Source organism: Entelurus aequoreus, linkage group LG08 (assembly GCF_033978785.1).
Source record: "Entelurus aequoreus isolate RoL-2023_Sb linkage group LG08, RoL_Eaeq_v1.1, whole genome shotgun sequence".
Lineage (NCBI taxonomy): Eukaryota > Metazoa > Chordata > Actinopteri > Syngnathiformes > Syngnathidae > Entelurus > Entelurus aequoreus.
This window is the reverse complement of record NC_084738.1, coordinates 17,267,085-17,281,958: the sequence shown is the minus strand read 5'-3', so window position 1 is coordinate 17,281,958 and position 14,874 is coordinate 17,267,085. Positions and strand designations below refer to the sequence as shown.

General features: G+C 41.6%; 2 protein-coding genes across 2 annotated transcripts; one reads left to right on the top strand and one right to left on the bottom strand.

Annotated features, from left to right (window-relative positions):
* Positions 1–562: 562 nt before the first annotated feature.
* pagr1 (PAXIP1 associated glutamate-rich protein 1) lies at positions 563–3,550 on the bottom strand. The gene is made up of 5 exons (XM_062055750.1): positions 3,276–3,550; positions 2,879–3,071; positions 1,271–1,595; positions 1,105–1,193; positions 563–1,025 (listed from the first exon to the last, which is right to left on the bottom strand). Exons 2-5 carry the CDS (start codon positions 3,048–3,050, stop codon positions 790–792), a joined length of 822 nt encoding a protein of 273 aa, XP_061911734.1. The 5' UTR covers positions 3,051–3,071; positions 3,276–3,550; the 3' UTR covers positions 563–789.
* A 183-nt stretch (positions 3,551–3,733) lies between these two features.
* Positions 3,734–14,855, top strand: kif22 (kinesin family member 22). The gene is given in 14 exon segments (XM_062055749.1): positions 3,734–3,890; positions 4,092–4,300; positions 4,438–4,565; positions 9,545–9,693; positions 9,764–9,973; positions 10,245–10,480; positions 10,482–10,633; positions 11,189–11,309; positions 11,522–11,633; positions 13,541–13,718; positions 13,797–13,891; positions 14,146–14,343; positions 14,437–14,496; positions 14,579–14,855. Coding segments are annotated over 13 exon segments (1,857 nt in total). The 5' UTR covers positions 3,734–3,890; positions 4,092–4,112; the 3' UTR covers positions 14,609–14,855.
* Positions 14,856–14,874: the final 19 nt, after the last annotated feature.

Below are 14,874 nucleotides of genomic sequence, written 5' to 3'. Positions count from 1 at the left end.
CCTGGACTATTCACCAACTCATCACAGGGCCAACACAGATGGATAACATTCACACACTAGGGCCAATATAGTGTTGCCAATCAACCTATCCCCAGGTGCATGTCTTTGGAGGTGGGAGGAAGCCGGAGTACCCGGAGGGAACCCACGCAGTCACCGGGAAAACATGCAAACTCCACACAGAAAGACCCCGGGCTCCGGATCGAACCCAGGACCTAGGCCCAAATTTGTCAAACTTTTTTAATGTATTTTATATTTACTGGCCTGCATTCTAAAGTTCTATTTCATGAGCATTTAATTGGTCTCATAATCCAAATTGAACTCCTGATATGTTATTCCAATTAAGATTGGCCTGCATGTATAATTTAACTTGTGGTACATTATTTTGTCATGTTCCTGTCATTTCTTGTGAAAACATACTATGAAAATATACAAATACTGTCATGGCATGATGAGTTACAGCTTAACTCTTTATGAGGTTTATTGTGGTGCTCCAAACACTTAATGCCACTAAAGATGAACGTGTGTGCTGGTTACAAATTTATTGTATGGTCTTTGTGCACTACAATGTCAAAATATCAGTTTTCCAAAATATTACTAAAATGATTGCATTTTGTCTAGTTATAGTTTTCGCAACCAATGTGACACTTAATGCACATTGTCTGCAACAAGCAAATTATCTTGAGTTATGTTTATTGCCATAATACAAAACAGACATAAAAAACATACAAATATTGTTACATTTACAAAAAAGTCAAGTTTAGACTAGAAAAAGAGCCTTCTCAGTACAGTTCAATATCTCCTCTGCCTGGGGGAGAAGATGGTGTTGGGGTTGCTGTCTCGCTCCCGCTCCTTGTCACGCTCCTTCTGGCTATTGGGCGACAGCGCCTCCTCCAGCTTCTTCTCGCTTTTGAAGAGATCCCGCCCCGTGCGCCGGATATGCTCCTCGATTTTGCGGTGGCGCTTCATGTCTGATAGCACCTTGTCCAGCCTCGCCTCTCGTTTGACGGAGGAGCGAGCGGATGAACCTGTTTGGAAGAGAGAAAAAAACTATTTATGTCAGAGTACTTTGAAAATTGATGGGGTGCAGTGGAATGGAATACACACCTGGTGTTCTGCGTCTGTTTATGAAGGAATTTTTCGGGGTCGTTTGCGTTTGCTCCTCATTAAAATCAAACTCTGTTGGAGTCGGTGGCCTGTGGATAAAAAAACCCACAAATTGGGTACACAATCCTTGCAACAAAAAAAAATGGCTCCAAAATGATTTACTAACTTCCGCTCCCTCTCCTTTTCCTCCTCTGCATCATCATCATCCTCCCTCTCGGGTGACAGGGTGCGTTCGGGCGTGGGCGGCCTCCTGGGAAGAGGCACAAAGTTGAGCTCCAGCATCTCGCCTTTATCCAGTAGCTCATAGAGTCTCTTGATCTCGGCGGGAGGGGGCATCCAGTTTTTGGGGTCCTCCATTTCCTCGTCGCTGTAAATCAGCTCCCATTCGCCGTCCTTGTCTGCATTGCGCGTCCCTCCTTCTTCCACAAGTGATGCGTCTGTTTGAAGCGCTATTGTGTGTGCATCACCCTCAAGCCCAGCTGTTTCTTGTGCTGGAAATAAAAAGAAAAACAGTGACATGAGAGAATAAGATGACATTTTGTGTAAACAAACAACAAAAACAAGCCCCACAAAAATAGTTTGGCATTGATCTCATCACACTCCTCCGGTAAGGCCTATTCAGGTGTACTGGAGAGGAGGCTATACCGGATAGTCGAACCTCGGATTCAGGAGGAGCAGTGTGGTTTTCGTCCTGGTTGTGGAACCGTGGACCAGCTCTAAACTCTCGGCAGGGTCCTTGAGGGTGCATGGGAGTTTGCCCAACCAGTCTACATGTGCTTTGTGGACTTGGAGAAGGCATTAGACCGTGTAAGTCCTATGGGGAGTGCTCAGAGAGTATGGGGTATCGGACTGTCTGCTTGTGGCGGTCTGCTCCCTGTACGATCAGTGTCTGAGCTTGGTCTGCATTGCTGGCAGTAAGTCGGAGCCAGTTCCAGTGAGGGTTGGACTCCGCCAAGACTGCCCTTTGTCACCGATTCTGTTCATAACTTTTATGGACAGAATTTCTAGGCGCAGTCAGGGCGTTGAAGGGATCCGGTTTGGTGGCTGCAGGATTAGGTCTCTGCTTTTTTTAGATGATGTGGTCCTGATGGCTTCATCTGGCCAGGATCTTCAGCTCTCACTGGATTGGTTTTCAGCCGAGTGTGAAACGACTGATATGGGAATCGGCACCTCCAAGTCCGAGTCCATGGTTCTCGCCCGGAAAAGGGTGGAGGAGATTTTTCCCCAAGTGGAGGAGTTCAAGTACCTCTGAGTCTTGTTCACGAGTGATAGAAGAGTGGATCGTGAGATCGACAGGCGGATCGGTGCGGCGTCTTCAGTAATGCGGATGCTGTATCGATCCTTTGTGGTGAATAAATGAGCTGAGCCGGAAGGCAAAGCTCTCAATTTACCGGTCGATCTATGTTCCCATGCTCACCTATGGTCATGAGCTTTGGATTATGACCGAAAGGACAAGATCACGGGTACAAGCGGCCGAAATGACTTTCCTCCGTCGGGAGGCGGGGCTCTCCCTTAGAGTATGGTGAGAAGCTCTGTCATCCGGGAGGAGCTCAACGTAAAGCCGCTGCTCCTCCACATCGAGAGGAGCCAGATGAGGTGGCTCGGGCATCTGGTTAGGATGCAACCCGAACGCCTCCCTAGGGAGGTGTTTAGGGCACGTCTGGGGAAGACCCAGGACAAATAAAAGGGATGGATGGATCATCACACAGCAGTTGAATCTCACTCATGCACTTGAAGTATAACATATGTTTACTTTATTTCGATCAATGTTTACCTTTTTCATCCTTGCTTGACCCGTCTTCCTCTGCAATAGCTGGCATCTCAGCATCCTGTTTCTCTCCGGTTTCTTCTTTCTGTTTGCAGGCTTCATTTTTATTTTCTTCGTCCTTTACACCCAGAGCCTCGATGCCCTGTCGTAAGGACGAATCTGTTGCCTCAGCCTGCATACTTCAATGCAACGTAAAAGTCTGAGGATCAAGACGACAATAAAGTTAAGGTATAGTAATAGCTGTGCCATGCATCTAGTACTTAACAGGTGGTGCACATTAGCAGACCAGCACCATTAAACGAACATTCGTTAATATAATTCCACTAGCTCATATCAAGCCATCGTGTTATTATGAATGAAAAGTCTTAAACACAACGCGAGCTTCTTAATACGTCATTATTACCGAATGTATGGCGTCCTGGCTGTAGGCAGCGTTCTCGTCGGTGAAATGTGGAGTAAAGTTATCTCCCCATGTGAATTAAATGGCTAAAACTCTCCATGAGGCTAGCTTAGGAGTATTAAACAACAACACACGGACGTAAACATAGCGCCATTTTGGACCGAATAAACGGCTTGCGCGGATATGCGACTAAACATCATGTGGATTATATCGAATGTGGCGAAAGTGCGGCAGCCGTTCGCAAGGGTAGTTTTGGAGAGCTATTTAGGTGTCATTTCCGGTGTGGCCGAGCTGAGAATCAGGCGGGAATTACATTTATTAAATTTTCTAAAAAATGTTTTGTTTATTTTAACTAGTACCCAAATACACATATATTCTTATTTACTACTGTATTTCATGCTGTGAAAATGTTTCTAAATAACAACATGTATTAGATTTTGGCGAGGTCTGATTGGCTGTTGTCATTTCCGGTTTTGTGGCCCCTTTTTTAAAAATGTTTCCGTTAGCAGTTAGGAGGTTCGCCTCGCCATTGTTAAAGAGTGGTCAACACAAGTTTGCTGGAGGCTATATTTGAGCATCCACAGAGGTATTCCTGCTGGTATTTACTAAATAACAGTGGTAAGTGATATATATATTGAATTATATGCCTAATATGTGCCTCATATGTGGAATTTGAGTCTTTAAGGGGGTTTTAGCTTGATTGTTAACCGATAGCTAAGGGTCGTCGTCACTCGAGCACCTTTTCCTTTCTGAGGTTTTACTGTTTTTAAGTAGCCTTTTAAAAAAATAAATGATGGCACACATAAAATATGTTTCCAGGACTGGTAAAGGGGCCAAACCATGGCTCAGCGTGTGCCAATATCAGAGAGTGGAAGCAAGAAAGCCTCCCAGGTGAGAGTTGCTGTTCGTCTGCGTCCATTTATGGGCCAACAAGATGAGCGAGGCGAGAGGCCTTGTGTGAGAGGTCTGGATTCACAGAACTTGGAGATTATCAACTGGAGGAATGCATCTGAAACCGTAAAATACCAGTAAGTCATGCTCAAACTGACATTAATTGTATTGTATTAAAACGTGCTGTTAAAAGAGAAACTCTAAATTGTGATGTATCATGTTGTATGCTTGCATGTTCGAAATAAACTCAAACTCAACTCAAATGTTGTTTAAGCTTTGACGTGTTCCACGGTGAGCAAACGACACAGCAAGAGGTGTTCCTTTCATCAGTGAAGCCCATTCTGCCACACATCCTGAGGGGGCAGAATGCTAGTGTCTTTGCCTATGGGCCAACAGGAGCTGGTATGTTTGGCTGCAAATTTGATAACGTGATATCACAGAGATTCTGCATTAAATGGATTTTGCATAAATCAAGGCTTTAAAATTGCAATAAAAAACATTAAATTTGATGTGCAGAGGTATTAAAAAATCGAATACAATTATAGGCTTGGGCTTATAGTCAATTAAATGAATGATAAAATTAACTTCATAACTTTTCCGTCATCAATAAATTACTATGTCGTATGGCGTAACACGTATCCCAGTTATCTTAAAAAAAACTGGAGATTCTTCAGAAGAAAGTCATACGTGTTATATCGTGGGCAGACTTTAATGCTACCTCAAATCCTCTTTTTTGGGGGGAACAATCTTCTGAAGCTTACGGAGTGCAACAGATTCAACAGTGCTTGTATTATGTATAATGTAGTATATGGATTAAATTCTAAACTCTACCAGCTCATTCCAGTGACTACTACTTCTCATAGATATAACACCAGAAGTAAACCTTTATTAACCCTTTTGTGGTGTTTGGGTCTGTGGGGCCCGTTTTCATTTTTTATTGAAAGAAAAATGATACAATTAATTTTTCAAACTGAGACTCACTGACTTTGGCTCATTTTCTGCGAAGAACATAGATCAGAATACATATTTAATGACCATACACCCCCCCTACACATTTCTATTACATATAAGATGTCCGGGTCCACTGGACCTAATAGAGGGGCTAATAGAAGTGTGGAAATTGATGTTCTGTGTACCACACGCAACCCACAAACACACACCTAGACAGGAGGAGGACAGAGTGTAGGTACACAGGACATCAGAGGGTCAAATGTGCGAGGAAATGAGAGCAGACAGTGTTGACAAACAATGTTGCAACCTTGTGTGGGAACCGCAGGTGCAGAAACACAAAAGAAGAATCCCTGTGGGATGCAGAAACTGGCAGAGAAATTTTCAGTGCAACGTTCATATTGTTGTTACTTAGCCAGCGTTTGTGGGTCTGATGGACCTGTTGCATTTTGTGGCTTTTAATGCCTCACAATCAAACACTTTTATGTTAAAATACTGAACAGATGTTTACCTTATCCCAATAAACATCTGTTCAGTATTTTAACATAAAAGTAAGTGTAAAGTACAAGCTTTACTATAGCCTATGGAGGCCCGATGATCTGGAATAAGATTTATAGCTCTATAAAAGAATCACATTCTTTAAACATTTTTTAAAAGCATTTTAAGCTAAATTTATTGCAACGTTATGCTTACTACATTTAGCATACCCCTTTTGGTTGAGGAATTTACATTAGTCGCATAATTTTGGTTTTGACCTCTGTATGTATGATGAGATTATCGCAGATCTTCAAGATGCAACTTTTTAATCATATTTTAATAATAGGATATTGAGACTGATTTGGTGGATTTAAAGAGTCCTTTTTTATTTATAAATGAAATTGTAAATGGGTATTTGGTGGGTAGATTTTGGAATGTATTGTATTTTGTATATTATATGATGATGTATATTTTAACTGTGGGTACCTGTCCATAAGCTGTGTGCTTCTACGGATGACCCTTTTGCAGATCGAACTCTGATATTAACAAAAGAAACAATAATGAAATACAAAACTATGTCCGTCTGTAAATAAATGAATAAAGTGGTCTTGGCCTCAGACTTTCAAAGTGGATACAAGAGGTCTCACTCTGTGCATCGTTCTTAGAACCAGAGCACGTTTTATTTGACAGTGGAATTACATGGAGTGAGCCTCTTGTCAGTCATCTAAAATCTTTGTTTCAGTTTGTGCAGGCGAGGCCTACTTGCAATTCTCCGTCCGCCACGCTTTTTCCTTTGTAAAGTAGCGGTAGCGACGCTCACTATAATGTTGGAGCTGGAAATAATCATTTTGAAACAACCGTCACTACTTTTAAAGTACACATTGCTTCCAAACCGTATGAAAATATGTTCTCAAAAGATGGGCTGTGTGGGCCCTGGAAATGATGTTGGAACAGACTATTTAAATTCAAACAATCAGAACATACAAGTAAACATGCCTCTTTACATTTTTTCAAATATGTACATTGAAAAAAAAGTAATTTTAATTTTCAAACTGTTGTTACAAAAGAAAAAAACTCTCATAGGGAAAGAATAAATAAAAGGAACGTAAAACATGTGTAAACGAAAAACTAAAGAAAATACAACAAAAAATAAAAGCATCATCACCTCCAAAGACATGCCCCTGGGGATAGGCTATTTGGCAACACTAAATTAGCCCTCGTCTGTGAATGTGAGTGTGAATGTTGTCTATCTGTGTTGGCTCTGCAATAAGGTGGCGACTTGTTCAGTGTTTACCCTGCCTTCCGCCCGATTTAGCTGGGATAGGCTCCAGCGACCCTGAGAGGGACAAGCGGTAGTAAATGGATGGATTAAATGTTTTTGTTTTGTCTTTAAAGTAAATTGTCTGTCTTTTGAGACACTTGTGATTTAGGGCTATATAAATAAACATTGATTGATTGATTGATTTTAGGATGTGGAAAGTTTCATGGCCTTTTTGTTTTTGTTAGTCAATCATTAATGAAAGTTGGTTAAAAGGGAACTGCGCTTTTTTGGAATTTTGCCTATCGTTCAGTCATTATAAAAGACATGATGACGGATGGATTTTTTAAAATGGATTCTAAATATTAAATAAATTCGATCAAAAGTCTGCTTACAGTGCAGCCTATAGGAGCCGTTTAATTTAGCCTATAAAGCCCCTAAATACACCCAAACACCTCCATTAGGGTTTTATATACAATCCTGGCCAAAAATATTGGCACCCCTGCATTTCTGTGAGATTATGCACCACTTCTCCCAGAAAATTGTTGAAATTACAAATGCTTTGGTATTCACATGTTTATTTATTTTGTTTGCCCAGTCAACCATGGTAGAGTTTGAGGTTGCTTTGCTGTTTCTGGTACCGGATGCCTTGACTGTCATGAAATCTGAGGACTACCAAATAATTTTGGGGCAAAATGTAGGGTCCGGTGTCAGAAAGCTGGGTCTCCGTCAGAAGTCATGGGTCTTCCAGCAGGACAACGACCCAGAGACATAGCAGCAATACATAGCAGCAATACATGTTTCTCCTATTTAAGGGAAAGAGAGTATTATTTCAAAGGCAAAACATTACAAGAATAAAATCTGTGGAGAGGACATATTGGGCTTTCCAGTGATGGGTGATTTTTTTGGAGTTTGTACAATGAAATAGAAAATGTCTCCCCAAAAATTAGCTACTACGAGGATGCAAATGGGGCTGATAATTGATACTGATTCAAGTCCATACATGCACACTGTATAGCAGTGTATGGTCACATTTACTGTATTGTGACTGAGAATGTGACAATACATATACCGTAATTTCCGGACTATAAGCCGCACCTGACTATAAGCCGCACCAGCTAAATTTAGGGGAAAATACAGATTGCTCCATATATAAGCCGCACCCGACTATAAGCCGCAGGGTTTTGATGTGTAATTAGCGTAGTATATAGGGGTTCCTGCTACCACGGAGGGGATTGTCGGGACAGAGATGACTGTTTGGGAACGCAAAGCGTCCCATTTATTAACAATAAATCTTTCAATCATTCAATCAAACTTTCCCATCTTTGACATGGCGAACAGCATTCGTGCAGAGTACAAATAATACAACGGTGCAAAGTAGTACAAAGTGCTCGCCTGTACGTTATCAAAATAACCAGCCTACCGGTATATGAAAAGTCAGTCTTTAATCATTGTGTCATCGTCATCCTCCTGCGTACTAAAACCACCGAAATCCTCTTCGTCGGTGTCGGAGAAGAACAGGCCGTAAATAAGCCGCACCCTTGTATAAGCCGCAGGGACCAGAACGAGGGGAAAAAGTAGCGGCTTATAGTCCGGAAATTACGGTAAGTGTAAATGTGACCATACTAGTACTGCCAAATATTCTTTAATCAGATAAATCACGCTTTTGATATGTGATTAATCACAGTAAATTACTTGCTCGCATAAATAAATAAAAATTGACACGTGTAATTTAACTGTCAGAATATCATAAACAAAACATTTTGCCAATTTTTTTACTTGACTTTACCTTATTTATATGCTCAACAAGTCCCATTTGGGTGTATTTTGAAGCAACAATTTACCACCGAGCACAAGAGTTGTAGTCTTCTCACTCATCTTTGCACTGGCATATGCATTGTCCTGATCAATGACCGTATAAGAACCCACACAGCCTTTCAGGTAACCATTTGTGGTTAAGGTAAAGTAGCATTTGGGGTCAAAATAAATCGGTGGATTTATCTGCGATAATTGAATTTTTTTTTTTTGTGATTTGATCACATGCGTTAGATAGTAAAATTTGGCAGCACTCGACTATACACATGATATTGAGACAGAAATCACAGGCTGTCATGTCAATAAGCTAAGGCGATTTACTTAAATGAGTTCTCTTGGTCTTATCGAACCTGGAACTTTCCAGTTGCTGACACGGCCGCTCTAATATGTAATGATAGTAATGCAAGTACTGTATTTCTTAAACTCAAACTTTGCCATTGTAGTTCAAACAACAAATTTGGCATACTTGCTCGTTTGGCACGTTTGACTTTGCAATCATATTTTAACCTCCTACCTTTTGTTACTCTGCAGTGATTCTCACTAGCGAGTCACAACTAACAAGGCTCTTTGTCCTTGCATTAAGCATCCTGCTTGTGTGTAAATTGGTGATTACACCTCCGCCCACTGAGACAAATATTGTGGATGACTGACAAGAAAATTCACTCCATTCACTAAATTGTACAATTGAATAAACAAACTCCGGTCTTGAGAGCAAAACACAGAGCGAACCCTCTTGTGCCCTATTCGAAAGTAAGGGATGAAAACAATGCAATTTAACGATGATGGCAACGTTATCAGGTTAATTTTTATTTCTTGCTCGGTTAATTTATCGGCCCAGGCCTCATGGAAGCTATTCATTGTGATTGTTTTTTGGGGGTTCAAGGCAAGACTCATACCATGTTGGGGAGTTCAGAGGAGCCGGGCATGATTCCTCATGCCGTTCAAGAAGTTCTCAATCTGGTCAATGGTCAAGATGACGAGGGGTGGGACTACTCCATTGGCATGTCTTACTTAGAAATCTACAACGAGAAGGTATCTTGTATTTTTCACCATAATGTTTTTAAACACCTAAACGTGGTAGTAATGTTTTTTTGTCACACAGGTGCTCGATCTATTGTCACCAAGCTCCCAGGATTTGCCGATAAGAGAAGACAAGGACAAGAACATCCTTATACCGGGCCTCACTCACACAACAATCTCGTCTTTTTGGGATTTTGACCGCCAATTTGTTCAGGCCAGTCTCAATCGTACCACAGCATCGACCAAACTGAACCAGCGCTCCAGCCGGAGTCACGCAATCCTCCTCATAAAGGTTTGTCAGAGCTTTGGTGTGTTCATTCATGGGTGGTCCTACTTTGAATTTGAGTGGCTTACGGTGGTAGAAGTTTACAAAAGCATCTTAGCGGGTCTTGGCCTCTGTGCTGTAGGCTAGGATTTGGTAGCTGGTGCTAAAAATAAATCCTCTCTTGCAACATTCCCACTAGCAACTGTTTTTCTTTACTGGTAGAGGTACAAACAAATGTCACATGTTCCTTTTTAATGCAGTCTCTCGTCCAACGCATATGACATTTTCGTCCATGCAGGTGGTGCGGACTCAGCACGCCCCGCCTCACCGCCAACAAACAGGCAAGCTTTACCTGGTGGACCTGGCTGGCTCCGAAGACAACCGTCGCACCGGCAACCAGGGTATTCGCCTGAAAGAAAGCGGCGCCATCAACCTGTCGCTCTTCACACTCAGTAAAGTGGTGGACTCCCTCAACTCGGGAATGTCCGTGCGCGTGCCCTACAGAGACAGTAAACTGACACGCCTGCTTCAGGACTCTGGGGGGCTCAGCACACTCAGTCATGATCACCAACATTGCCCCTGAGTACAAGTTCTACTTTGATACCTTCAGCGCGCTCAACTTTGCGGCCAAGTCCAAGCTCATCGTAAACAAGCCCTTCACATGTGAGACTGTGGCTGTGCATCCCGGTGAGTCATTGATCACATACATAGTAGGAGTGTGTATCGCTATATTTAACCATACAGTTGCAGCTTTTTGTTTTTTGCTGCTATGAACGTCTTTTATGTTTATGTTCGAGTGACCGTTAAGCCTGGTGTATACTCTCGCGTAGCTTACGTAGTTTCGTCTCGTCACGTCTACCTCTGCGTAGCCTCCCGCGTAACCTACGTTCAACTCCCAAAAATCTTAGGTTCGCGACGCCCAAACAAAACAGGCTACATAATCCTTAAGCATGATAAAATATGTGGTCCTTTTGAAAGCGACAATCAATCAATCAATGTTTATTTATATAGCCCTAAATCACAAGTGTCTCAAAGGGCTGTCAATAAGACCTAAAACAACACAGTCATGCTGCTTTTCCTACCTTTTCTACTTTGTCCTTCCAATAAGCCATCGGGATAAATATATTTTATCATCACTGTTTCATTTATTGTTGTATTTAGTGTTTTAATTGCTGTGTTTTATTTCTGTGTGTGATGAAAACAACTCTTAATTTTCCCCTCCTTTGCTGCCTTCATCTCCAGTGAAGCGGGCCCGAGAAGTGCACGAGGTGGCGAGCGCTGACGCCCACCCCCGTAAGAAAAAGCAGAGGGAGGAGAAGAAAACAGAGCAGGATGCCTCCTCACCTTCAGCTCATCTTCACAGGTGGAACAGTGCCGAGTGCACATTCTCCTAATGAACACATTCTGTGAAATAGGATTCATTTACATTTTGTCGTGCTCTGCCAAGACTTTGCGGATAGCAGCCATCTGCAGCTGATGTGATTTCCCATGACGTTTTGCTTTCATGCCATCTGCCTGCAGGTGTACACAGCAGTCTATTGATCTCTTATACCTGTGTGCTCTCCTCTCCCTCAGTCTGTCAGAGCCATCGGTGATGGACAGGCTGATTGCTCTGGAGAAGCAGATAAGCTTCCAGTACAAAGACGGTACGCTCAAAAATGTGGCCCAATCTCACAAGGAGATCCAGGTAAAAAACTGCTTGTCCTATTTGGGCAGCAACAATTTATCAATGAATTTCATTAGGAAACAAGCTTTGATTTATATTCTGTTGCTTTTATTATTTGTTCAAGTGTAAATAATAAAAACTGATCAAATCTAGACTGAATATATTGCACAGAACTTAAGATATACGGACATGTTTTTTCTGCAATAGAGCACACAGGAGAGTGGTGTTTTGTGGCAGAAAATCTGAGTGTCAACAAACAGCGGAGACTTATTTTTATTTTTAAAATGTTAATGTGCAAGTGTTAAAAGTGCAATTTCAATGTCTATTTATTAGAAAAATCATGTAGATTATGGTAAGCAGAAAAAATCTTGTTTATACCAAATATTTCCCCTATAAGACAAATTGATAGATTACTCAATTTTAAACTAATTGATAGCTGCAACGCTATCTCACATAATCCTCCAATTTTAGCAATCATTTTATGTCTTGAAAATTTTTGGAATTTTGCCTATCATTCTCCACCCTTATTTGAGACAAAATTGCATTCTAAAACATAAATAAATGCTAACAATGGAGGTAAGGAGTTTTTCTGTATTCACCTAAAAACCCCTCCATCAGCCTTTTAAATACATGCTCTAAGTATGTAATGTAGAAACAGACACATTCATAATGACATGTAATGTTGACGTATTTTGGTCATTTTAAGCAAACGGCGGTGTATCCATTGCAGAATAATCACAACGTTCGTTTTTCCCTTCAACAACACTACTACTCACGGCAGACTTCATGAGAGCCATCAAAGACTACTTTGGGAAAATGTATGAGGCAGAAACTTATGTTTTTTAGCCGGAATATGCAGATTGATTGATTGATTGAGACTTTTATTAGTAGGTTGCACAGTGAAGTACATATTCCGTACAATTGACCACTAAATGGTAACACCCGAATAAGTTTTTCAACTTGTTTAAGTCGGGGTCCACAGATGAGAAGCTGTGTGCTAAACATATCCAGCTTCAGTGAAACTAAGCATCACGCAGCAGTATTGCTAAGTGCTGATTAAGAAATACAAACCATGAACATAATAAAATTATCACTTACTGTACAACGTCTGCTCTCTGTGGGATGCTGACTGATGATCATTTATTCCCGTTTAAATGAAGAATTAATTATAATCCTCACACAGATTTGAAAAAAGTGTCCGCAAACGAGTGTCTTTTTGTGCCTTTCTCGCCGTCTCCTGATCTAAGTTGAACGTCAAAGTTGAGAAACTTCTCGGTATGTGGCCACAAACTTTCACTATTCAGGTGGCAGGCATGATTTATAATCTAGAATCCACTTTTACCAACTCAGAGGCAATGCAGCAGCAGCTCAGTATGTCAATACTATAGCTGCATGAGCTAGTTAGCGCTCTGTGATCACAGCACCACTTAAAGTAGTTCCTTAATGTTGGTGCTTATAATAAAAGTATTGCTAATATGTAATATTTAGGTCACAAGATGTAAAATGAGTTTAGGCGGTTTTTACATGGTTTTTTTGGAGGGCTTTATTTGTGCAATAGAGTACTTCCGTTGGCAGCATTGTTAGCCACCTCGCACTTTAGAATGCATAAAAAGAGATGTGTTCTTGTGTTACATAGCGATTGTGAATAATAGGCAAAATTCCAAAACAAGGTTCAGTTCCCCTTTTAATATACGAGAGAAGTCCGCTTGATAGCAGCGTAGATCTGCTGAAAATGACTCCAAACACAGCCATGATTGCTTCAATAGCCGATAACAAGTGAGTACCAAGATAATTGCCTATAGTCACACATGGTGGTCTAGGGCTGCTTGAGTGCTGCTGGCACTGGGGAGCTGCTGGAAACATTGTCTCATTAAAAGATAAAATGTGGTACGATACTTGATATCAAACCTTTCTACTTCCTCATCCAGGAGCTGAAAGAGAAGCAGAAGGAGCTTGAGAGGAAGGCCCTGCTGTTAAGTCGGCTGACTGAAGAAAAGTCCATGAGTGAGGAGACGGGCTTCCGCAGCAACGCGGCTCCTGTGCAGCAAAAACAAGCCGTCACGTCAAAGGTCAATAAAAAGCAAGCAGTCGTGCAACCCCTGCAGGGTCAGTCCAATAAGTTCTTTGCTTGACCAATTCATTCTCGTGACCCTTATCTAACCCAGTGTGCTCTTTCCTGTGCAGTGACTGAGCGCCAACCTCTCAATCAGCTGGCGATCGGTAGGAAGCAGTCAGTCTGCGTCAAGAAGGTGGACAAGGCACTTTCAGATCACGTGGAGGTTAGAAACCAGACCAGCTCTAATTAAATTTAGACTTTAACAAACCCCCTTTCTGCATCTGTAAAGAATCACCATTTTCCAACATACATGTTGAAAAGTTGATGCCGTTATTATTGATACATTAGAGTTAACAGCATGTTAGAAATAGTCCTCAGTGTAATTCAATTAAGTTCTACACCACTCTAGCTACAATATGCGGCAAAATAAATGAACTTAATAACCTGCAGCCTTTCATTCTTACGTCTTCTCTCAAGTTCCTGGATGACAAAGAAAACATGGTGAGGAACTGGGAGTCTCGGCTAGACAGCTGCTTCCTGGAACAGTCCAGGCTGAAGATCCTGCAGATCCTTAACACGGGCTCCCTCAAAGAGCTGAAAGGCCTGCAGCAGATCGGTGACAAGAAGGCCAAGCTCATCTTTGGCTGGAGGGAGATCAACGGCATCTTCTCCAAGGTGGTGTACAAGAGCGTTTTTTTGTTTTGGTTGTTTTTTTTACAAACATCTGAGGATGTCCATAATTTTTACTGTTACACTGTCCTCTTACAGCTGGAAGATCTCGGGAAAATTGAGGGTATGACAGAAAAGAGATTGTCCTCCTTCATGAAGGTATGTTCTTGTATTTAAATGTGGTGGTGTACCTAATAAAGTGGCATACCAGTAATATCATCTTTGGTCTTTCCACTTCCAGGCAAACATCTTGAGTGGGATTGGAAAGTAATTTTTTATTTGGGCACATCAAGCCATCCATCCTTTTTTCTACCGCTTGTCCCTCTTGGGGTCGCAAGGGTGTCTGGAGCCTATCCCAGCTGCACTCTGGCGGAAGGCGGGGTACACCCTGGACAAGTTGCAATGTACCATACAGTAAATAACCACACAAGCTTCATTTTTAATTTTTGTTGTTGTAACCCGTTGATTCCAGAAGATGGTGCTGCCTCTTCTTTTCATTAAACACCTCACATCCTTGACTTTGTTTTAATGTGATGC